This window comes from Podarcis muralis, chromosome 3, assembly GCF_964188315.1.
Source record: "Podarcis muralis chromosome 3, rPodMur119.hap1.1, whole genome shotgun sequence".
Taxonomy (NCBI): Eukaryota; Metazoa; Chordata; class Lepidosauria; order Squamata; family Lacertidae; genus Podarcis; species Podarcis muralis.
Genome location: NC_135657.1, coordinates 12,572,488 through 12,596,206, shown reverse-complemented (window position 1 = coordinate 12,596,206; position 23,719 = coordinate 12,572,488). Strand labels below are relative to the sequence as shown.

Below are 23,719 nucleotides of genomic sequence, written 5' to 3'. Positions count from 1 at the left end.
ACAAACAATGAAAAAGGAAATTGTAGAATTGTAAACAAAATGACTCAGAAAACAGGCACATACAAACCAAATTATTCCAGTCCTATTTCTTTCATTTTCTATTTATCCTTCTCAATTTACCAGAAGGGGCAACAATGAAATAAGATATTTTAAACAATGTTGCCAAAACACCATGAGAGAAAAAGTCGCACTGCACAATTTTAAATTCTAGTCTAGTCAACCTTAATTTTTTCCAACGGGGCTTACTTCTTCCCCTCAGGTCTCTTTTCCAATTTACACACTTTTTTTAACCTAAAACATTTTGAAAATGCCCTGCCCTGTGCTTTTACATCAGATGCAATATAGCTTGGCCACAGCTCACAGAACTATGAGTCAAACTCCAACACATGCTTGATTAAAAAGAACCTTCCTCTAGTAGTGCCTATGCGCGTGCACACTAGAAAGAAATTAACAGTACGTACATGGGGATCTGTTCCTCAAAGATTAGAAGTCAAACTGGGCACACCAAAGATCACAGGAGTACCTCAACTAGCTTTCCAGATTGAGGTGTGAGATTAAATTTGGGGGAGGTGACGTAGCTCAAAAGTTATAGCTCATGCTTCACAGTAAGAAGTTCAAGATTCAACCGCTGGTATCTCTATTTAAAATAGAGTTGGATGACCTGTGGCCTTCCAGGTGTCATTAATTCCAACTCCCATCAGCTACAGCCAGCATGGCCGAAAGTCAGGGATTATGGGATATATAGTCCATCAAAATCTGGAGGGTCACATTTTAGGCACCCCTGGTTTAAAAGACCTCAAGAAGCAAGTTGGGAATGTTAAGTCATAAGGGATCCTAGTTATCAAACTGAGGGCCTTCTTTGAGTGTGTCGTTTTCTGTTTGTGAATGGCCAGTTTTCACTCACAGTTTACAGATATCAAACAGTATTTTCTAAAACCTTAGACTAGTCAGATTATTCATCTCATGAAATGTAATCATGTCACTTGTTTGTAAACCAGAAAAGGCACAAGAGTAATGGAAGACATTGTGAGCACCCACAGTAAAACAAAAAGCAGAATTTAAATCTTGTTATCTTCAGTTCAGATGACTGAAGAAAATATATTTGACAAACTGCACAATTAGAGCTGAGAAAAACCAGCAAGTTGAAATTAATATTTGATGGTTGGGCTATTTTAAGTTTTTAGGCTTTACACATTGAGTTTCTGCAAGCTGTCCCTATATAAGTTAGTCCTACAATCAAATTCTGACTTTTTGTCTGTTATCCTTGAGGATCAACAAAGCGCCATCCCGTTAGTATCTTATAAATATGTTTAAAATAAAAAGGTAAACCTGTTCTATTTCACATTTTTAAAAACTAAAACAAAAATCTTACTTTGGAAACCAATTTAATCCTAGATGTTCGGTCTTAGAGTACAATATCCGTTCCAGCATTTCATACAGTGGCCTCCAAGGCAATTCTAAGTCATCCCTTGAAAGAAGTTCTTTTTTCCTAAGTTAAAAAAGCAGTTTAAGATTAATGATTAATTACAACTGGATGCATCTTTCATACCCCAAAATAACACAACAGAAAGTCTGGCTGCAACTTTGCTTTAGTCATCACCCCTTTCACACAGCTTCCTAGTAATCCATAACATGCCAAGAAAATTATCTCATGACATTCTCTAGACAAAGTTGAAGCAATCGTTTAAGATGTAGATGCAACTACACATTACATAGCACTAACCAGGTTTCTCTCTTAATAGGAATTTGGAACGAAGTTAACAAATTCTGTTTGAAGGGGAACTATTGTTTGTTTGTGCTGATAGAATGCTTAATCATAGTTTACAAGTGGCAGAGAAGGGAATTTACACGTCAGAAGGGAAGGCACATGTACAGACCACTCTTAACCTTAGCTGAGATTATTGCCAATGTTAATTCAGTGTTACATTAACCAAGCCAGTTTGTTTTGGAGGAGGTCACAAATGCCCCTCTTTTAAAGTGCTGAGTAAAAAAGTGAGAAATGGCGTTGGACCTTGTGTTGGGCCTCAAATGCACTTTGAAGCAGCAAGACTGAGCGACTTCAGGAATCTGCCGCCCTCCTTCTGCCAGACATGGGGAAAGGGCAGGGAACACCTACTCCTGCTATCATGCTGGATTTTTGACACTTCTGAGTACCTTCAAAATCCAGCATGATGAAAAACACAAGCCCCCAACAAAAGCCAATCCAAATTTTGGGCCTGTTTAGCTAAAAAGGCTTGTCTCCAGCCTCAAAGTCAGCTATTTTTTTTCCAAGTTACTCTTCCACAGGACGTAAGATACTTCCGTTACACAGGAGCAATGAAAATGGTAACTTACTTCAGCAGGTTTATCAAAAGACGTGCAAAACCTTGCATCATGCTGATCTCCAACTTTGGAATAGTTACTAGCTCGTACAAGAGCTTGATAAAAAGGACATGGTCTTCTTTGCTAAACTTTCTCCCATAGAGCCGGAGATACCTTTAAGAAGAAGAAGAAGAAATACATAATGTGGAAAACATTTATTTATTTATTTAAATATGCCACCCTTCAACAAGCAAGCTCTCTTGGAAGATAAAAATATAAATATCAAGACAACATGTACACATAGCACAGCAGAAAAACACAACAAAAGCCAATGTTTTCAAAACATACTGAAAGGTTTGGGCAAATAAAAAGGTGCAGAGACATTGGATTTAATAATAGGTGAGCCTCCCTGAGATAGGCATTCCAAATGCTGTGTGCCACCACTGAAAAGGCTCAGCAACTTCTGGTACCATCAACTATGGCATCCTGCTGGAGCAACTGTCTGAGTTAGGGATGGGTGGCACTGCCTAGCGGTGGCTGGGTGGTCATTTCCAGAGGGTAATGCACGGGGGGGTGCACTTTGGCCCTGTGCAGCCTTCAATGTGGGGTTTCTCAGGGTTCGATTTTATCCCCTCTACAGGAAACCACTGAGTGTGCTCATCCAGAGTTCTGGCATGTGCTGTAAGCAATATGCTGATGGCACACAGCTCTACTTCTCCTTTACATCTGCAGGTGTAGGAGGAGATATGCTGGACTGTTGTCTTTCCTTGGTAATGGACTGGATGAGAGCCAACAAACTGAAGCTCAATCCAGATAAGCACTGAAGCACTGTTAGTGGGCAGTTCCCTAGACTGGATGGATTGGAGGGGTTACACTCCCTCTGAAGGAGTAGGCACGTAGCTTGTGGGTACTCCTGGATCCTTTCCTTGTGTTTGTGGTAGGTGGGGGTTATTGGTTTGTTTTTGTGTTATTATTTATTTTGTGTTCTCATTTTGTAATTCCATATTATGAACTCCCCTGACGGGTGATATACAAATTAATTAAATAAATAATAATGATAATGATAAAGAAGAAGAAGAAGAGGAGTTTGGATTTGATATCCCGCTTTATCACTACCCGAAGAAGTCTCAAAGCCCTTCCTCCCCCACAACAAACACTCTGTGAGGTGAGTGGGGCTGAGAGACTTCAGAGAAGTGTGATTAGCTCAAGGTCACCACCCAGCAGCTGCATGTGGAGGAACAGAGACACGAACCCGGTTCACCAGATTACAAGTCTACCGCTCCTAACCACTACACCACACTGGATATGGATAAAGCCATATCCAACTGCCCTACACCTGCCATCATGTAAAATATCAGATGATGGGTAGCTTGGACAAAAGGGGCTTTGCAGAGATTCTGCACGAGGCACTTTGGAAACCCTGCAATGAGTTCATGACCACAAGGCTTACAAACGCCATTGCAGGGCACTTCCAAAGCACACAATAACAAGCAGGTTCTAAAGGAAGCCATTCATAGCTGCCTTCTCTTCAGAAGGAAGAATACTCCAGTTTTAGGAACATTTTTCCCTCTGCGGCAACTGCAAAGGGACTCCCAACTGACTGATCATTGATTTAAAGAGAGCATCTTTGGCAGCACACTCATAGCACCAATCCACTGGTTGGTGCTGAAAGGGCATCTTCAAAGGAGGTTGCTCAACGATCAGTAGTTATGGCGACCAATTTTGAGAGCTGTCAATCACCTGCCATCACTATGACATCATAGTAACAGGTGGGTGGTTCCATTTGTACTTTTTATGTTAAAATATTTAGCTACTTGCTTTGATTGCTTAATCCATTCAATTGTAACTATTCAAGCTTTTTAACTTGTAAATTGTAACTTTGCTTTATTTTTAACTTTCTTCACACAGTACCAGGGAAATTCCCGGCGCTCAGAAAATAATACTCCCAATATGATATCATAATTAAGAAACTTATTTAAGGATATTGTAAATTTATCTTAGGTATGAGAACCATTATTTTAAAGCCATCATTGATGGCTTTTCATTCTCTAACCTATCTTTTTATTTTGAAGCTGTGAAGCTGCCAGTGCTCTAAACCTCTTAGGCTTGCAAATTACAATCGTGATTTGTGAGACAACAGTGGCTGACTCTGCTGTTTTCCTGGACAGCCAGCATTCTTCAGCCATAATTTTAAACATCAGCTATTTTAAATTTGGGGAGATTGGAGAGATGCACATAGCTTGGTAGCAGCATCACCAGTGCTGAATATATTTTCATAAGGTTTGGACTGAGAGTCCTCTTTGTCCAACATTTATATTCTGTACTCATGAAAGGGTGTTGGGAATTCAACACTTAATAGAAGGAAAAGGTTGAAATGTAAGTGCTATTGGAGCAGCATATGTTTAAAGGCTTACATATGTTTATAATCCTTTGCAATCATCTATGACCCCAAAACGTGAAGGGTTAGAAGCCCAATTTCTAAAACTGCTGAAGGAGCAGGGTGGCGTTTGCTGTTTCATATGCCTTTTTTCCAGCCTTCCTTGGGTGGGATCCTACTGACACATCTCATCAGTACAAAAATTTCTACTTGTGAAATGGAACTCTCCCCCACTTTTTCTAAGTTTCCTAAACCCTAAAGCAGATTTAGAGAGCGTGCAGGGCACACACCTGGAAGCAGGTGTGGAAGTTCTATTGCACATGTGTAAATCCTTGCACTGGTGGGATGTGTTAGTTGGATACCGCCCATTATCTCCAATTCTTCAAGTGCTCACTCAATTTTGTTTTATATTACAGGCAATACTTTCATAACAACATTTTGGCTCAGCGTACTGTTGCTCAGTATCCTCTATTAAACAGAAGGTGCAGATTAGCAGCAGCCCTCTAGCTACTATTTCCCCTGAGCGCTTCAGCGCTGAACAAGCCATGTGCCCTTGCACTAGGGTGTGGAACAGAAGTGTCAGTGTTCAGGTATGCCATCAAATTGCTGTTCCCTCAAGGCAGAGTTATTTCCTGCTCTTTATCATGACACACCAAATGGTGAACTGGAGGAGCAAGTTTGAAGAGTTTCCAAATGCAAGTTCAACATTCATGAAGCACAGTGCGTGTCACTTTCAATTTCCTAGCCATGATTTCCCCTTTTAATTTTGAAGCACGCCCTCTCAAATTATTTTTCTTAACTTATTCACCCTCTAGACCAGGAGTGAGCAGCATATGGGGCTCTGGGTTGGCTGTCATGCAGTGGCTCATCTAATTTCAAAAGCCATCTACAAGCAATTACTTCACACTTTTTGTCAAGAGTGATCTGCTACTTCCTCTTGTCAGGTTCCTGGATAGGAAAGAAGAGGGAGAGAGAAGGGTGACCCCATCTGCTGCTGCCTTTGGCCCCACCCACTGATGCAAGCAACTTCTGACAGATTGCCCACAAGGAAATCTGGTCATGGATAGAAAGAATGTTGCTCTGCCATGTTCTTCCTGTAGAACTGCCAACTCAGATTGCATCTGTGTATGGCACAGAGTCAGTCAATTAGCATGGTATACCACTGAAGCAATGCATTTATATGTAATGCTACCTATATATTGGGATGCGGGTGGCGCTGTGGGTAAAAGCCTCAGTGCCAAGGACTTGCCGATCGAAAGGTCGGCAGTTCGAATCCCCGCGGCGGGGTGCGCTCCCGTTGCTCGGTCCCAGCGCCTGCCAACTTAGCAGTTCGAAAGCACCCCCAGGGTGCAAGTAGATAAACAGGGACCGCTTACTGGCGGGAAGGTAAACGGCGTTTCCGTGTGCTGCGCTGGCTCACCAGATGCAGCTTTGTCACGCTGGCCACATGACCCGGAAGTGTCTCCGGACAGCGCTGGCCTCCGGCCTCTTAAGTGAGATGGGCGCACAACCCTAGAGTCGGACACGACTGGCCCGTACGGGCAGGGGTACCTTTACCTTTACCTTACCTATATATTGCTAGCTATTTATAAGTAGGGTTACTAATTTTTGTTGATTTTCTTGTTTAATCTTTTGGTAAACCACTTTGAGGTTTTTTACAATCAATACATTTTATGAAATAAATAAACAGAAACATTGTAAATTATTTAAACTAGACATTATAAAAACTAAATCTAATAAATAAATAAATATGAAGAAAGAGTCTGATCTATGAAAACTATGCTGTATTACGATATTAAGTCACAGATTTTAAACAACTGTTTCAGATTTTAAACAACTGTTAAGTAGTATACCTGCCAGGACTCTGATCATCATGACATGGAGTTTGTAAACATTAAATTACAAGCATCTTGCAATGGACTATGAAAAACAGAGCTCTTAAAACATCTGGATCCAGCCACTACTGCAGGCTTCCTCAAACTCAGACCTCCATATGTTTTTTGGCCTACAACTCCCATGATCCCTAACTAGCAGGACCAGTGGTCAGGGATGATGGGAATTGTAGTCTCAAAAACATCTGGAGGGCTGAGTTTGAGGAAGCCTGCACTACTGGATGCAGGATACTGAGATGGGTACAAGTCTAATTTCCCAAACATAACATACCAAGCCATACTGCTTGATCATTCCATTACTTCATACGGACCTCCAGAACGAATTAAGTACTTAACCTGAGGTTCCACTGTACTAACATCATCCATAAAAACAGAATGACAAGTCATATACTATCATAATACACTGCAAAGGGTTAAAGCTAGCAGGTTCTGATGTCTTCTAAAATCACATGGCTTTTCAGAACCCTGATGATTTTGTTAGGCAACATGTTTTGACAGCATTACCACATAACTCCTACTAGAATGAAAACAGGCCTCACTGTAAACAACACTGAGGTAGCAGCAGATGGTTAAAAGGAAAAACAGTGTCACACTATGTCTACTCAAGTTCAAGATGTCTTGTAAGGCAATCATGTGAGTCATGTTATATCTCCTGAAGTAATCCTATCTAAGAATCTTTCCTAGTAAACAAAGTCACTTCCAGTGATGCAAAAGGCAGATTGATATTCTGCCAAACAACCCGCCCCCGTCCCCCAAAAGTTTCTTTTTACTAATGTACATTGCCAGTTTCCCAAGTTCCATTACACTCTGGTGTGACTAAGAAACAGATCTGGAACACCAATATGTCAAGTGCGAGGGCTTGGAGGACTGCTGTTCCCGCACTGACTCTTTTCGCCAGCCAAGCTGAACCGAGCTAAGGGCCAAATCCAGCTGGGCCTGGGGAAGCAAGGAGCCACAGCCATGCCCTTCAGAGGCTTCGACAACTATCCTGTCTCTGACCCGATTTTCAACCAGCCGCTTGAACATCATCAACAACAGCAATGCCGTACGGACTGCTATCTCCAGGCATATTGGGAACATTGGAAGCACAGTAGCTTTCATTCCTCTGATGCTGTTTTGCTGCATCATCTCTAACGGTGATGAAATGTCTAATGGTATTCCTGGTCCCTAACAAATCACGTGACCTGCACATGAAACTGGGAAGACTAGACTCATCAGTCTCTGGTGGCACTTGGACCAAAGCAAATTAAGCTGCCAGCAAAGGCGAATAAAGAATAAATACTAAATGGAGTACCAAAATAAGAATTTCGAAGTATGAATTTACATCACAAAGTCCTCATTTGCAATACAGTATTTATTATAGGTCACCTTAAGTCTATATGAGAAAAATGGGGTGTAAATTTTCTAACTAAAACTCAGGAGGACACTATGCATGCAGTAGCAGGGTTGATTCTTAATTGCTGTATTTGAACAATCACATCTCATCTTAATAAGATGGCATATGAACAAGCTTCATTCCCCTGCACACAGTTGGCTGCTCTTCCCTTCACACACTAGGATGCCTCAGTTTAATTATAAAATCAAAGAACTGTAGAGTTGGAAGGGACCACAAGGGTCATCTAGTCCTTCCAATGCAAGAATCTTTTGCCCAACATAGGGCTTGAACCCACGACTCTGAAATTAACTCTCATGCTCTACCACCTGAGGTGTCCCAGCAAGTTAGTTCTATTAAAAAATATATTAAAACAATTAGAATGCCTTTTGGCAATGAATAGCCTAAGAGCAAACAATGCTGTGGTATTTTTATGTTAGTGTGGACTGAGACATAGCCCTTATGGGAGAACACTAAAAGACCTCTGTAAGCAGTTTTGAACCTTCTAAAAATAAGCAGAAAACAAACATGGTTGAAACATACAAAAATACCACAAACTGGAAACCATTTCCATTGAACAGCTGACTTCGACATGTCTAAACATAAGCAAGTGACTGTAAGGCTCAATGAAAGGCACTAAGTTTTTATTGTATGATTGATTATTGATTAATTTCTATACCACTTAATATATTTAAAATATCTCTAAGCAGTGTACAAAAAACTGAAGGAACAACAATATAAGCAAAATATTACAAAAATTGAGTTGCATATTAAAATGTTCCATTAATACAAATTTTCTAATATATATAAATCTATATCAATTCATTTTACTTCCAACACACCCTCCCTCTCAGCCTCCGGGTTCTCACGCAGGGCTCAAACAAACTCTCAGATTACGGTACCCATAGCAGTCTCACAATGAGAACAGTTCCTGGAAACAGCAGGCATCACCCTAGTCTCTTACACAAGACTTGCTTTTTATGGGCAGGCCCAAGGTGGATGGTGCATCCTCAGGCTGCCCACAATTGTGTCCCATTCAGCTGCACTCTCCACACCCAGTTCCAGGTGTAGCAGGTTTGTTGAGCATGCTATAGGCACAATACCGAAATTTTGCTTGCTGTCAACACCTGCTCTTTACATTATTTTTGAAAAATACGTAATAGCAGAAACAGATTCAAAACAGGCAATCTAGTATACCCTGCGCCCAACTAAACCTTTGCCTTAGTTTTCTCTCTTTAGTAGTGTAAAATGTTAATGAAACGTATCCTCACAGTCCATTTTATTTTAAGTCACTATTAGAAAGAGATTAGGTCTAGAACTGAAGTGGCAGAAAGTGCTGTGGTACCTTTGTTAGATTGTAAGCCTTTGGGTATGTCCATCATTTTAGTCTTACTTTATTGATTGTATTCCAAGCTGTGGTTTGGGTGCTTAATAGATATATTACCACCTTGACAATTATCTGGTTTGCTGCAGCAGCAGTTTTTGTAGTCAAGTCTGTTACATTCATCTACTAGAGAAAGCAAGATATGTATTCCAAAGAATTCATGTCACAATAAACTAGTCACGCCTCCAAGATGCTATAGCAGCAAGGAAAGAAACTGCTACAGACTAACACAGCTTCGCTTTTAATATTTCTCTGTAGGGACAGCACAATGACAAGGCAAAAACATTTTATCAGTGCCCCAGAAGACAAAGAAGTCCTTGAACTAGAAGTTGGTGCTTTTGCCCTTGTCCAGCTCAAAACACACTTTTCTTTTTCCTTTGCTGACACAGCAGTATGAACAAACGTTATGTGAGATGAGTAAGAGATTAAACTCTGCAAGTTACTAGCTAGGCTTTGAACCGTGAAAGTGAAATGCAGTGCTTGTTTTGGAACTAAATGCAAATGCTATTTTGTAATCTAGTTTAAAAAGGCAAGGACAGTTGCAAGTAGCTTATGAAGTCACTGAACAAAACCTATGCGCTAGTTTTGGCAACAAAGAGTGATAAACTATTTTTAGGAGTAATGAGCTGCGTATGATTTATTAGCTGCAAAAGTAGAAAGCTCAGGGAACGACTACCATCACTAAAGCTAACAAAACCCTCCTCTTCCCAAAGTCCAAGACTCAAGCAGCCTTGAAAGATGACACTTCCCAAACACAAGCCCACAGAGGAGGTTGCACAAACAGAAGGGGTGGCTGCTCATTCCTAAAAAAAGGTCCCCAGAGGCACATGCCCCAGTCAGAAGATGTCCTTCAAAAGCAAAGCTGCAATCTTACAAACACTCAAAGCCCAACCAAGCCCCCTGCTGATCATAACCTTATAAAAATAGTGCCAGACAAAGCCTTGGGGAAGCTGGAGTCATGCAGACAGCAGCAATGGTAGACACGTGGCACAGAACTAAGTTGCTGAATGTAAAAGGAGTAGCACAGACTACTCCTTCATCCACGGAAGTGTAGAACCTGGGTGCCACCAGACACTGCCCCAAACAGAGGCCAGTTGCTCATCTGCCTCAGGGGCCAGATTTGAAAGAAACGGCTTTTTGAAATACCCGGGGCCTTAGATGTACGGTTATCTTTGCTACCAGAAACTGGCATAGGTAAGGAGTTAATGCAGTGTTTATTCATCTCCCATTTTAACAATATCTACCTTCTGTATGGGGGGGGGGGGAGGACCGGATAAGGTGTGCCTTAAGCCACAAATTGTCTAAGCAATCAAAGGATGCCCAACGAAGTGGAACTTCCAGAGAAGGGAGAATCAAACATCATTTTGCCAATCACTGGCAGATTCTTCAGGCTGCACCGCTCACAGTTACCCCGAGGCACCCAAAAAGTTTGTTAAGGACACGTAGGCTGTTTTTTCTGCATGTGTTTTGATGACTTAATTGCTTTATGTGTTCTTACCTGCCCTGACACTTCAGACACAAGGCAGGTTAAAAACCTTACACCCTCTCACAATTATTTGTGGTCCTGTCACTTAACAGAGCACAATGGGGACAAAACAGAGGAACTACATCTCGGAAGAATGCATACCCCACCAAACCCTACTACCCTCATTTGGGGTGGAGGGGAGAGAGACAGCCATATTACCCCAGTACAACTGACACACTGCTGCCATGCCCTCCCAACAAAGCGAAACACGAACACCAGGGAAACACCGGGCGGCTGTTAGGTTTCCAAGCACCACAGGACTCTTTTGTCTACAATCCAGAACATATTTCTTTTCCACGGGAAGCTTAAATCCCAATGCAATTGCGGGGGGGGGGGGGGAGCTTAACTCCCTAGAAACCCAGCTCAAAACCGCCTGCCTGGTTCCTTCCAGCTATTAATTATAGCAACTGTTCTTGTGGTTCATTAAGGCATATTTACGCCGTTTCCTAAATCTCCAGATTACGAATGGTGGTGGGTGCTCTCCCCTTTTCCCTCCCCACTCCAAGGTTGCCTGATGTAGGGTGAGGATGAAGTGCCACCCCTAGACTGACCCCCCCAGCCTCAGGGAGAGAGAAGAGAAAGAGAGAAGAGGGAACCCCACCCACAAGAACAGAGGCGTGCCTTTTTGTAAATTAAAAAAAGGGGGGTGCATGGGTGTAGCCAAGGGAGGGGGGGACAACCAAGTCAATAAATAAATAAAAATACTTCTCTAACTAGGGTTCTCCCTCCCCCCACCCCACAACATAAAGCCTGCCTATGGGTGGGTGTAAGTGGGTGGCATTGTGTTTCCCCAAACCCCAAAGGGGGTGTGTTTCTTACACCAAACACCGGCAAAGCCCAGAGAGAAAGAGTAGGAGGGAAGGGCTGGACACCCCCCACCACCTTTCAGAGCGTCCTGACCTAGACGGTTCTCCCCCCCAAAAATGAACCCCAATAATAAATATTGTGGTTCGGATTTGATAGATAGAAGATAGGGCTCAGCAGAAAGGGAGAAACAATAACCCCGGGGTGGAGAAGGAAGGGGAAGTCGACAAAATGAAGAGGCGACTGTGTGCTTTGACTGTTGAAAATGTTGAAACTTAATTATGATGAGGGGGGGAGAAACAGGCCCCCCCCACTAATCCTCCCCACCCCCACCCCTTCGCCCCACTCACGTGGAGAGCTTCCTGCTCCAGAAGAGGCCTCCGGGCCAGAGCTCCTGGAGCTGCACGGCCCAGCTGAGGTTGAGCTTGATGCGGGAGAGGAGCCGGCCGGCCTCGGCCTCCAGCTTGTCGCCATAGGGCAGCAGCTTGTTGTAAACCAGCTCCTTCTGAGGCGGCGGCGGAGGAGGAGAAAGAAGAAGGAGGGGAGGCGGAGGTGGCGGCGGTGGCCCGGCCGCAGCGCCGCCGGCCCCGGCCATGGCTCCGGCGGCCGGCCGCCTCGCCCCTTCCTCGCTCCCTTCGCCCTCTCCGGCGCCCCTTTTCCCCCCTCAGCCGCCGGCGCTGCCACCCGAGAGGGCCTCGCCTCCGCTCCTCCGGCCACCGAACTCGCTCGGCTCCCTGGGGCGTCTGTCACACAGCGGCGCCTGGTGACGAAGCGGCGGAGCGAACGAGGCAACCAGCGCCGGCCTCCGCCGCCAGGCACTGACGGCAGGCAGGCAGGGAGGGAGGGGGAGGGAGGGAGGCGCCGAGGTCACTTCCGCTGTGGGGAGGGGGAGGAGAGGGAGGGAAGGCGGCGCTGACGGGAGGGAGGGGGGGCTCGGGGAGAAGGAGCGCGCGGGAGGGGGAGGAGGGCGGCCGCTGATTGGATGCGACGCCTGAGGGGGAACCGCGGAGAGGAGGTTGTGCGCGAGCGGCCTTCGCTGAGGGGGCGGGAAGCAGAGAAGGCAGAGGAGGGGACTTTTTAATAATAATAATAATAATAATAATAATAATAATAATAATAATAATAATAATAATAATAATAATAATAATAATAATCCTTTTAATCATCATCATTGTTAATAATAATAATAATAATAATAGTAATAATGGGCCTTTTTAATAACAACATTTTAAACCTATCAGCAACTATTATTATTTCTGTGTTGTTGCTGTTGTTATTATTATTTTATAATAATAATATTTTAAAAACAACAAATATTATTATTATTACTTTGTTGTTGTTGTTTTAAACCCCACAGGCTGCCCCACAGCTGCCTCTGTGGGAAAATATCTTTTCATTTTTTAAAATTTCTACATACACATACTCCGCTTGTTATTTATTACATACTAAATTTCTATCCCGCCCTTTATCCATGGATCGCAGGGCAGTTTACAGCATAAAAACATAAAAAGTACACATCATAGTTAGCAAACGAAAAGAATAACCGTTCACGCGCACATCATCATCATCGTTGTTATTACTAAATTTTTATCCCACCTTCATCTGAGGCTCACGGAATTTTAGAGCATAAAAAAAAAATTTACATGCCATAGTAGCAAAGAAAAGCAACATCCTTGCCACTTATACACTAACACACCCTAAACACACACTAATGATGATGTTGATGATATACTAATTTTCCATCCCACCTTCATCCGAGGATCACGGGGCGGTTTACAATATAAAAACACAAGAATGGGGAAGGGAGACTGCGATATTTGATGTAACAAAGGGTGATGTGGAACCCTCAAAGGCAAGGGTCAGCAAACTTTTTCAACCACTGTCCCTAAGACCTTGGGGGGGTGGACTATATATTGGGGGAAGAAAAAACAGCAACGAATTCCTATGCCCCACAAATAACTCAGAGATGCATTTTAAATAAAAGGACACATTCTACTCATATAAAAACACGCTGATTCCCGGACCGTCCATGGACCGGATTTAGAAGGCGATTGGGCCAGATCCAGCCCCCGGGCCTTAGTTTGCCTACCCATGCTCAAAGGGTTATGGAGAGTTGGCAAGGCATAATTTAAGCCAGGGATCAGAACTCCCAAATCTATACTCTGGATCAGGGCTCATCCTGGGAGCTTGTGAAGTACCGTATTTTTTGCTCTATAAGACTCACTTTTTCCCTCCTAAAAAGTAAGGGGAAATGTGTGTGTGTCTTATGGAGCGAATGCAGGCTGCGCAGCTATCCCAGAAGCCAGAACAGCAAGAGGGATTGCTGCTTTCGCTGCACAGCGATCCCTCTGGCTGTTCTGGCTTCTGGGATTCAGAATATTTTTTTCCTTCTCCAAAAACTAGATGCGTCTTATGGTCTGGTGCATCTTATAGAGTGAAAAAGACAGTAATAATTGAGACAAAAATGACTTGGATAACTTTTAGAGTGTGTTTCATTCACACTTAGCAATCACAGCGCATCTGTGCACATTTGAAGTGGAGGGCATGGTTCCTGGTCAGGCAAGTTTTAGTTCTATCTGCTTTCTCTCTACCTGTACGCCTCTCTCTTTCACTCTCTCTTAGAAATAATAACCTTTTGGACTTTGCCACCCATCAGTGAGGCAGTGGATCCAAGACTGGATTGGCCGCAAAGAAACTGTCACGTGCCTGTTGCCTCAACTAGGTAAGACTGAGTAGCTATGTAACTGTAAGGATCAAACACATTTATATTGAAGGCAGTTTCCTTTGGGTGGCAGTTCATGGTCAAGGTTCATGCACCCTAGCTCTTAGCCCCTGGTTTAGCTGCTGGAGCTATTTCCAGAACTACCATTGTTTATATGTTGATTCATCATTTATTCTGAATGATCATTACTGAAGACTCAGTAGCAGTTCTTTGCACCTTGATGGCGCAAGCATGAAAGGGGGCAATGTGGACAGTCCTGGAGAAACTACTGCTGCGTTCTTTAAGGTTCTATAAGACTCATTTGTTTTTGCTGCAACAAACTAAAACGGTTACCGCTCTAGAATATGTTACTCGTACATTGTTATGGCAGACAGTTAAACCATAGTACCAATTATGTGACTCATTCTTTCACACCTTGTTTCTCAGCATCCTCAAGCAAGGAGAAGTGTTTGCCTTGAATCAAAAATAACTTCCACTGAGCAAAAGTAAACCATAACCTAAGTTCCCTGAACAAAGCCAGGCTTTTTTTAACCTAACATAGTATGTATACTCAGTTCTTCTTGCACCTGAGGTCTAAAAAAGACTAGCCAACTAGTTCAGACAACATGAAGCAGCTACCAATTTTCATTTTAGTGCCATACATTCACCTGGTTCAATAAAAGGCACTCTTACCACCTTCCTTACCCAGTTGTTTATTATCTGGGACTAACCTAGTCAATTAACAGAAAAAAATCACATTATTAGGGAAGTGTACCTACTTGTTCTGAGGCCGTTTGTGCTAACTGCTGCAGGAATCTCAACTACAGTCTCCATGAGAGTTGGCCATCCAACCTCTGCTTTAAAACCTGCAGGGAAGGAGAGTCCACAACCTCCGTTCCACTGTTGAATAGCTCTTACTGTCTGAAAGTTCTTCCTGATGTTTAGCTGGAATCTCCTTTCTTGTAACTTGAAGCCATTGGTTCAAGTCCTACCTTCCTTCCACAGCAGGAGAAAACAAGCATGCTCCCTCTTCCATGTGTCAGTCCTTGAGATATTTGAAGATGGCTATCATATCTCCTCTTAGTCTCCTCTTTTCCAGGCTAAACATACCCAGCTCCTCATAAGGCTTGGTTTTCAGACCCTTGATCATCTTGGTTGCCCTCCTCTGTACACATTCCAGATTGTTAACATCCTTCTTAAATTGTGGTGCCCAGAACTGGGCACAGTATTCCAGGTGTGGTGTGACCAAGGCAGAATAGAGTGATACTATTACTTCCCTTGATCTGGACACTATACTTCTGTTGATGCAGCCTAGAATAGCGGCATCACAATGTTGACTCATGTTAAATTTTTGGTCCACCAAGACCCCTAGATCCTTTCCACGTGTACTGCTAGTAAGCTGGGTATCCCCCATCTTAAATTTGTGCATCTGGTTCTTCCTGCCTCAGTGCAGAACCTTACGTTTGTCCATATTGAAATTCGTTTTGTTAGCTTGGGCCCAGTTCTCCAATCTGTTAAGGTCATCTTGAATCCCAATTCTGTCAATAGCAGTCAATACCTTCCAAGCATGAACACACACTCTATTCCCAGAATCACTTGCACAGGACAATATCTTTTAAAAATACGTTCATGGAATGTGTAAGGGGCTGCACCCTATGTTTCTTAGCTATGTGGATGCAGAATTGAGGCCCCATTCCACAAGCAGAAATGGAGCAGAATAACAACTGAATAACAACCGTAGGGACGCGGGTGGCGCTGTGGGTAAAAGCCTCAGCGCCTAGGGCTTGCCGATCGAAATGTCAGCGGTTCGAATCCCTGCGGCGGGGTGCGCTCCCGCTGCTCGGTCCCAGCGCCTGCCAACCTAGCAGTTCGAAAGCACCTCCGGGTGCAAGTAGATAAATAGGGACCGCTTACTGGCAGGAAGGTAAACGGCGTTTCCGTGTGCTGCGCTGGCTCGCCAGATGCAGCTTTGTCACGCTGGCCACGTGACCCGGAAGTGTCTGCGGACAGCGCTGGCTCCCGGCCTCTTGAGTGAGATGGGCGCACAACCCCAGAGTCTGTCAAGACTGGCCCGTACGGGCAGGGGTACCTTTACCTTTACCTTTAACAACTGAATGGATTCAGAATAACAACTGAATACATAAAAAGAAACTGGTCACCTCCAATTAGTTATCCATCAGAGGGTTTGAGCAAGAAAATACTGTTTGTTTGGTTCCACTGGAGAAAATAAAACGACCCCCCCCCCCAATAAACAATGTATAAATCTGTTTCAGGGCAACTATTCCATGGAAATCTGCCTGAATACCTAACATTACTGACCGGTCCCAGAATTCTTAATGTTTTCATGTAGGACTTCGTGTTTCTTTCACCTTTGCAAGTAAGGTTTTTGCTTGAATACTTGCATTAAAAAGTTAGATTCTCTTCTCTCTTTCTCTCTCTTCTTAAATAGTGCTTCTGCCAGATTGACCCAGTGTGACAAAGAGTATGTGGGAGTGTACGTGCTCACCCTTCTCTCTGCATCTTGCATACAAATATGGTATTAATGGCTGCAAAAACCGTCATTCTCTTCTGTGTGGAAACTAAAGCAGCACGATAATTTTTCTAATTGCAAATTTTGCTGACAGAATTACTCAAACTGAATGGCACAACGGGGGTGAAATATCTATGAATCATCCCTTGAAACTGCATTTTCAGGAGAGCTGAATTAACCAATGCAAGATTGTTAAAAATGAAAATAAGGGTTTGTTGAAAATCTGGCCGTGGGTGTGGAATAAGAGAGGCTGCTAAAACACGGAGCCTGATCCTACCAACGTTTACTCATCAGTATGTCCCACTGTGTTCAAGTCTCATTATTATTATTATTTTATTTATAGTTTTCCATTTTACAACAAATACTACATTTCCCACATCGGATTCCAATATTCATGAATTAACATAAAGTCTCATCCACCTGACAAGGTGAGGTCTACCTGGAAAGTCACAATGATCACAGGAAAACAGTCAAAAATTCAAGAGAGGCTGGCTTTGAGAAAGTAAGAAGGAAGTGGTGATAAACAGTGCAATGTAATGGCAAATCTTGTCTCAGATGCAAATTTCTAGCTGGTCTCATGCAATATGGAGAACAACAATATTGGTATATCAGTGTTGGAGTCAGACACAGGTCAGCATGGAAGAGGCAGAGCACCATTGTTAGTTAAGTTAATTCTGTATTCCAGGAAATGAACATACAACTCAGAAACACTTCCCAGTAGGTCTTGCCCCTATGGAGCAGTTGCCAGGGCTGAAAGTCACTGCCTTCAACCCTTTCTAAGGCTCCTCCTCTCCTGAATGTTTCCCAAGCAGGTGTATCTATGCACCTCTGGTCTCTGTTCTGCCAAGCATATAGAAAAAGAGCTGATTAAGATACTACGTAGGAAGAAATAGCAGTAATTTAGACAGGTTCAAAGCTCCAAAGAACATTTTCAGCCATTTAATCAGAACAGCAAAGAACTTCATGCCATAGCACAGGGATTGGCCCCGTGAAGCCAAATGTGCCACAACAGCTCCAATACCACAAATGCATCATTTGTGTTGGCCCGGTGTGATGTACTGAGTTGAATAGGATCCAAAGCAGTCTGACTGGTCCTAGAACAATAGGATCCAAAATGCAGCAGTCTGATTGGTCCTAGAACAAGAGGACTCAGAATGCAGCAGTCTGATTGGTCCTAGAACAATGCAGCAGTATGATTGGTCTGCAGGAGCCACCCAATCCAGCTCCAAGTGGAGATGAATCCGCAACCTGATTGGCCTACAGGAGAATCCAGGAATTAGCCAATCACGTGGGGCCCATTGTGTAAATAATGTATATAAAGCAGGTATTTTGGGGGAACTTTCATTCCTCACTACTATGAGCTGAATAAAGAGCATGAAACCCATACTCGACTCCGAGTATATTTCACCCAGATATGTCTCCGAGTTATTCTGAGACTTCAGAGGCACTCTTCAGTTGCAAAGTATCCTAAGTTTTGAAAGAGAGTTGGTTTTGTGCCTGGGAAACCCAGGTTTCATGTTGCCGCTGAGCAGGTAGTCTTGGGCAACTTGCATTCAGTTTAACCTAAAATGAGGCTCAAATGAGACTAGGAAATATTATAACCTGCCGTGTTCCTTGAGGGCAGGACAGGAAAGAAAATCTAATTAAAATGAGCATGAGCACATCTCGGTTATTCAGCTTCAGGTCTGAATGTACTCGTTGCAATCACGTCGGCCTCGTTAACTTTCTGTGTGTAACCACTGAGGGTTGTATGCAAGTACATGCTGTTGTCGTGTTAGTTATTACACTTTGCTGCTCACTGCTTCCCTCTTCCATCGTTTGCAAGCATTTTTGGTGATGTATGAAAATAGACAAGCCATACGCTGAATTTTCAGAGGCACTCAGTTTTTCAGAGGCACAATTTTTCATAGGTGATTTTCAGAGGCACTCAGTCCTCACACCCCTCATTTAGGATTTTATTTAAAGAGGAAAAGTCTTTTCTTTACAGTTTAGCAGGGACCAGTTCAGCAAGATTTTGTTGGCCTGAACGCCAAAGGCGCACAGATAATATACACCTTCTCTCCTTACTGCAGCTGAGTGTGGGAAGAACCCGAAAGTATTAATCACTTGGAATCCCTCTGGTTATTGTTAATACTTCTGCCAATCTATTGCATTGGCAAATTCCTTTACGTATCACGGTGTTTAATAACACCTTTTCTATAAGAATGGGGTGGGACAGGTGAGAGAAAAAGAAACCCGATAGCTGAAGAGACACACAATTTAATATGACAACAACAGGGTGAAGAGAGATTAAACATTTTAGGCGAAATCATAACAGGTTTTTCACCAGTGGTGTGACAACATCCTCTCCCCTCATAGGATGCTTTTAACGAGCCAGACTATTGGTCTGTCAAGTGTTGTGGTAACAGTTTTCCAAGGATTCAGACAAGCATCTCTCTGAGCCAGCCTTGTGGGTAGATGCTGGGGAATTGAGCCTGGTTGGGGACTGAGGGGTTGAGAAATGTTCCTATTTTCATCTGAGGAATTTTGGATGGTATGGTATGCTATCTTATGGAGTGCATGCGTATCTGCTATTACAGTGGTACCTCTGGTACGGTATTTAATTCGTTCTGGAGGTCTGTTCTTAACCTGAAACTGTTCTTAACCTGAAGCACCACTTTAGCTAATGGGGCCTCCTGCTGCTGCCGCGCCACCGCTGCGGGATTTCTGTTCTCATCCTGAAGCAAAGTTCTTAACCCGAGGTACTATTTCTGGGTTAGCAGAGTCTGTAACCTGAAGCGTATGTAACCTGAAGCATATGTAACCCGAGGTACCACTGTATGCTGCCTTTCTAAAATGAAAAAAGAAAAGCCTGATAAGTAAAATAAAATGTTTTTAGCAAGCAACAGAGAAATGAATACCTACTGTTTATCATGAAGCACCCCCCCCCTTTTTAAATGCTGCTTCCGAGTAGCTTTGCACCCACCTTGAGTGTTTTTGCCTAGCTGGAATGCATTTCTGAACTCTAATATGGCACATTGCTTGTCTGGATAGAGAGGAGTGTCTGAATGTAGAAACTAGCCTGCTGTAAATTGCACCTGTAGCTCCATACAATTTTGCTTCTGGACCCACCCACCCCGTCATACGGCCCTTTAAAGATTGCCCAGATGGGAATGTGGCCCTCAGTTTGGAAGAAAAAAACTCTCTACCCCTGCTCTAAAACACTGGTCTTCAGCTTTCCCTTCATTTCTCTTGGCAAAACAAAAATTTAAAAATCCTTCCAGTAGCACCTTAAAAGGTAAAGGTACCCCTGCCCGTACGGGCCAGTCGTGTCCGACTCTAGGGTTGTGTGCTCATCTCGCTCAAGAGGCCGTGAGCTGGCGCCGTCCAAAGACACTTCCAGGTCACATGGAGTAGCACCTTAGAGACCAACTAAGTTTGATGCTTTTGAATTATGGTGCTGGAGGAGACTCTTGAGAGTCCCATGGACTCCAAGAAGATCAAACACATCCATTCTTAAGGAAATCAGCCCTGAGTGCTCACTGGAAGGACAGATCGTGAAGCTGAGGCTCCAGTACTTTGGCCACCTCATGAGAAGAGAAGACTCCCTGGAGAAGACACTGATGTTGGGAAAGATGGAGGGCACAAGGAGAAGGGGGCGACAGAGGACAAGATGGCTGGACAGTGTTCTCGAAGCTGCCAGCATGAGCTTGACCAAACTGCGGGAGGTAGTGGAGGACAGAGGTGCCTGGCGTGTTCTGGTCCATGGGGTCACGAAGAGTCGGACACGACTAAACGACTAAACAACAACAACAACAAGTTTGATATTGGTATGAGCTTTCGTGTGCATGCACACTTCTTCAGATAGCACACGAAAGCTCATACCCAGAACAAACTTAGTTGGTCTCTAAGGTGCTACTGGAAGGAATTTTTTTATTTTGTTTCGACTACGGCAGACCAACACGGCTACCTACCTTTCTCTTGGCAGATCAAGATGAGTAGATGACAGCAAAGGCTGCAAGATTTTTAGCTGGGGCAATCAGAATATGGTCCACTATTTGACTGCTGAATCAGGACCGTAAACTGTGTTTTATATAATCGACTTTTTATTTCTGTTCTTTGTATATCGCATTGTTCTTTTGTTGCTATGGCCAATGGCTGATGCAAATAAAGTTTCGTTCATTCATTCATTCACTGGCCTTCAGCCGATGGTTCAGATCCTACAACTGTGTGACCCACCAACATGACTCTTGCCAGATGTATTGATTTTCTTTTTTAAGGCAATAGCTCCCATTATGCATTTTCAAGCTGAAGGTGGGCCCCGGTCTAAAAATGTTGAAAATCAGTGCTCTAAGGTTCATTAAAAATAAGCTGCACTAAGTACTATAACAATCACCTTGTTTTTACAAGTTGGGAACTGTTGCGTTACAGTCTGTCAACAAAAGTGATTATTTGGTGGTGGGGAAACAGAACTTATCCCATCCTAAAAAAAAAAAATCACCAGCATATTACATTATTAGTGCAAAGTGAAAAATGAGCAGTACTGTTCTGGGGGGCGATGCAGCTTAAAATGGATGACAGCAACAGGTGCAGCTCAACAGTGTTCCGTTGCAAGTTTAGACAAGGACATACTACGGAAATTTAGGTCAAAAGCTGCTGTCAATATAAGGCTATGGCTGCAATCTTAAGTATACCGGTTTGGAAGAATAAAGCAGGGCATATTTAGAATCAAATGACTGCAGGTTTTTTTTCCTTGTCAGAGGGTGCAACGGAAAGATTTTCAGAGGTTGCTAAAGGGTGGGTTTGTACTGAAGGTTGGTTTAGGATTGAAGTCAACGTGTTTGAAAAGTTAGGCAAATGAGGAAGATTCAGGACAGGCAAAAGAAAATAACGTCACACAGCACATAGTTAAACTCTGAAATTTGCCCCCGCAAGAGGCAAGGATGGCCAGCTTGTATGGCTTTAAAAGAGGATTAAACAAATTATTATATTTATGTTTGTTTGTTTGTTTGTTTGTTTGTTTGTTTGTTTGTTTGTTTGTTTGTATACTGCCCATCATCTGTAGATCTCAGGGCGGTTCACAACATAAAAGTACAATATAAAAAAGACAAAATACATAATAAAAGTAAGAATGAAAACAAACCCATAACACCCCCTCGCACAACAATTTAAAAGGGCAATGGATGTAAATCAGCCAAAGGCTTGGTTGAAGAGGAACATTTTTGCCTGGTGCTTAAAAGATATATACTGCATTTTTTTTTAGATTTGTCTTGAGAGAGTCTTTAAACCTCTTTTGTTGTCCACAAGTATTTCCTTTCCTCCACAGTCACTTATGGACACACCATTCAGACCTTGTTCTTGGAAGACAATCTTACTCGGCCACGAGTGATCGCCAAAGAAGAAGAATAAAGATTTATAAAGAAGGCGCCAGGCGAGCCTCCCTGGAGAGAGCATTCCACAAAAGGGGAGCCACCGCAGAAAAGGCCCATTCTCATGCTGCCCCCTCCAGACCTCTCATGGAGAAGGCACACGAAGAAGGGCCTCAGAGGATGATCTCAGGGTCCACGTAGGTTTGTATGCAGAGAGATGGTCTTTGAGGTATTGTGGTCCTGAATCAGATAAGGCTATCAATGTCTATAAACCCTGATGGATTTGTTTCTACCTCCACTGTTGGAGGCAATATGCTTCTGAATACCAGTTGCTGGAAACCACAGGAGGGGAGAGTGCTCTTGTGCCCAGATCCTGCTTTCTGTTAGGTACCTGGCTGGCCCGATCCAGCAGGATCTTCCTATGTGGAACTGAAAAGCACCATGGTTGATACCTCTCCCTGCCTCTTTATTTGTGAATGCTGCTTTAAATGAATACCATATTTTTCGCTCCATAAGACACACTTTTTCCCTCCTGAAAAGTAAGGGGAAATGTGTGTGCATCTTATGGAGCGAATGCAGGCGGGAGGCTCTGCTCAGTGCTCCCTTTAAAGAGCCGCGTGGAGCGTGTATGCGGCTCTTGGGGACTTTTCCCCGAGGAGGGAGAAGGGCAGCCCGTCAGTCCCTTCTCCCTCCTTGGGGAAAAGCCCCCAAGAGCTGCACACGTGTCCTGCGCACTCTTTAAAGGGAGCAAGGCTTTTGCGGGAGGCGGGGGAAGGGACAGAGGGCAGCCCCTCACTCTCTTCCCCACCTCGCGGAAAAGCCCCCAAGAGCCGCACTCCCTTTAAAGAGCCACACGGAGTGTGTGTGCAGCTCTTGGGGGCTTTTCCCCGAGGAGGGAGAAGGGCAGCTACCAGTGACGGGCTACCCTTCTCCCTTCTCAGGGAAAAGCCTGCAAGCGCCACACAGACATTCCATGCGGCTTGTGAAAGGGAGCGCTGAGCAGAGCCTGGGATGCATACAGGCTCTGCTCAGTGCTCCCTTTAAATAATATTTTTTTTCTGGCATTCCCCTTCTAAAAACTAGGTGCATCTTATGGTCTGGTGCGTCTTATGGAGCGAAAAGTACGGTAGTTTAAAATTTCATAAACATAGGTTGCAATATTTTAACAGGTATTTTGGAAACTGGTTATGAAAACACCATAATTTAATAACACAAGGAGAGGCTGCTGAATCAATGGCCCATCTAGTCCAGACCGTGTATTCTTCTGTTGTGTAGAAATACTGCAAATTTTGTTGATTTACTCCTTTCACATTCATACCTTTGTGCAAGATCATCATGTCCCTTCCTTGGTTGTTGTTGTTTTCCTAAACTAAAAAAAAACCACCTTAGGCTCCCCACCCATATTAACACTTGCATTCCATACATCAACATGTTAATTCATATCTTGTCATATGGAAGATGAAATAAGCCCTGGATAAGTATCCT

The 23,719-nt window shown here is 43.4% G+C and overlaps 1 protein-coding gene and 1 long non-coding RNA gene across 3 annotated transcripts in view; one reads left to right on the top strand and one right to left on the bottom strand.

The window, feature by feature from the left end:
* PSME4 (proteasome activator subunit 4) overlaps nucleotides 1-12,482 on the bottom strand; it is a 97,234-nt gene extending 84,752 nt beyond the window's left edge. For both annotated transcript variants that reach the window (XM_028725082.2, XM_028725083.2), the window contains exons 1-3: nucleotides 12,006-12,482; nucleotides 2,335-2,475; nucleotides 1,373-1,489 (exon numbers count right to left, since the gene is read on the bottom strand). In XM_028725082.2, the coding sequence (XP_028580915.2) occupies nucleotides 1,373-1,489; nucleotides 2,335-2,475; nucleotides 12,006-12,250 (503 nt within the window). In that variant the 5' untranslated portion in view covers nucleotides 12,251-12,482. The remainder of the gene's footprint in view (nucleotides 1-1,372; nucleotides 1,490-2,334; nucleotides 2,476-12,005) is intronic.
* On the top strand, nucleotides 10,383-22,924 carry LOC144327203 (uncharacterized). The gene is made up of 3 exons (XR_013392111.1): nucleotides 10,383-10,520; nucleotides 14,278-14,377; nucleotides 22,192-22,924. It is a non-coding gene; the product is annotated as an uncharacterized LOC144327203 (long non-coding RNA).
* The last annotated feature ends 795 nt before the right edge of the window (nucleotides 22,925-23,719 follow it).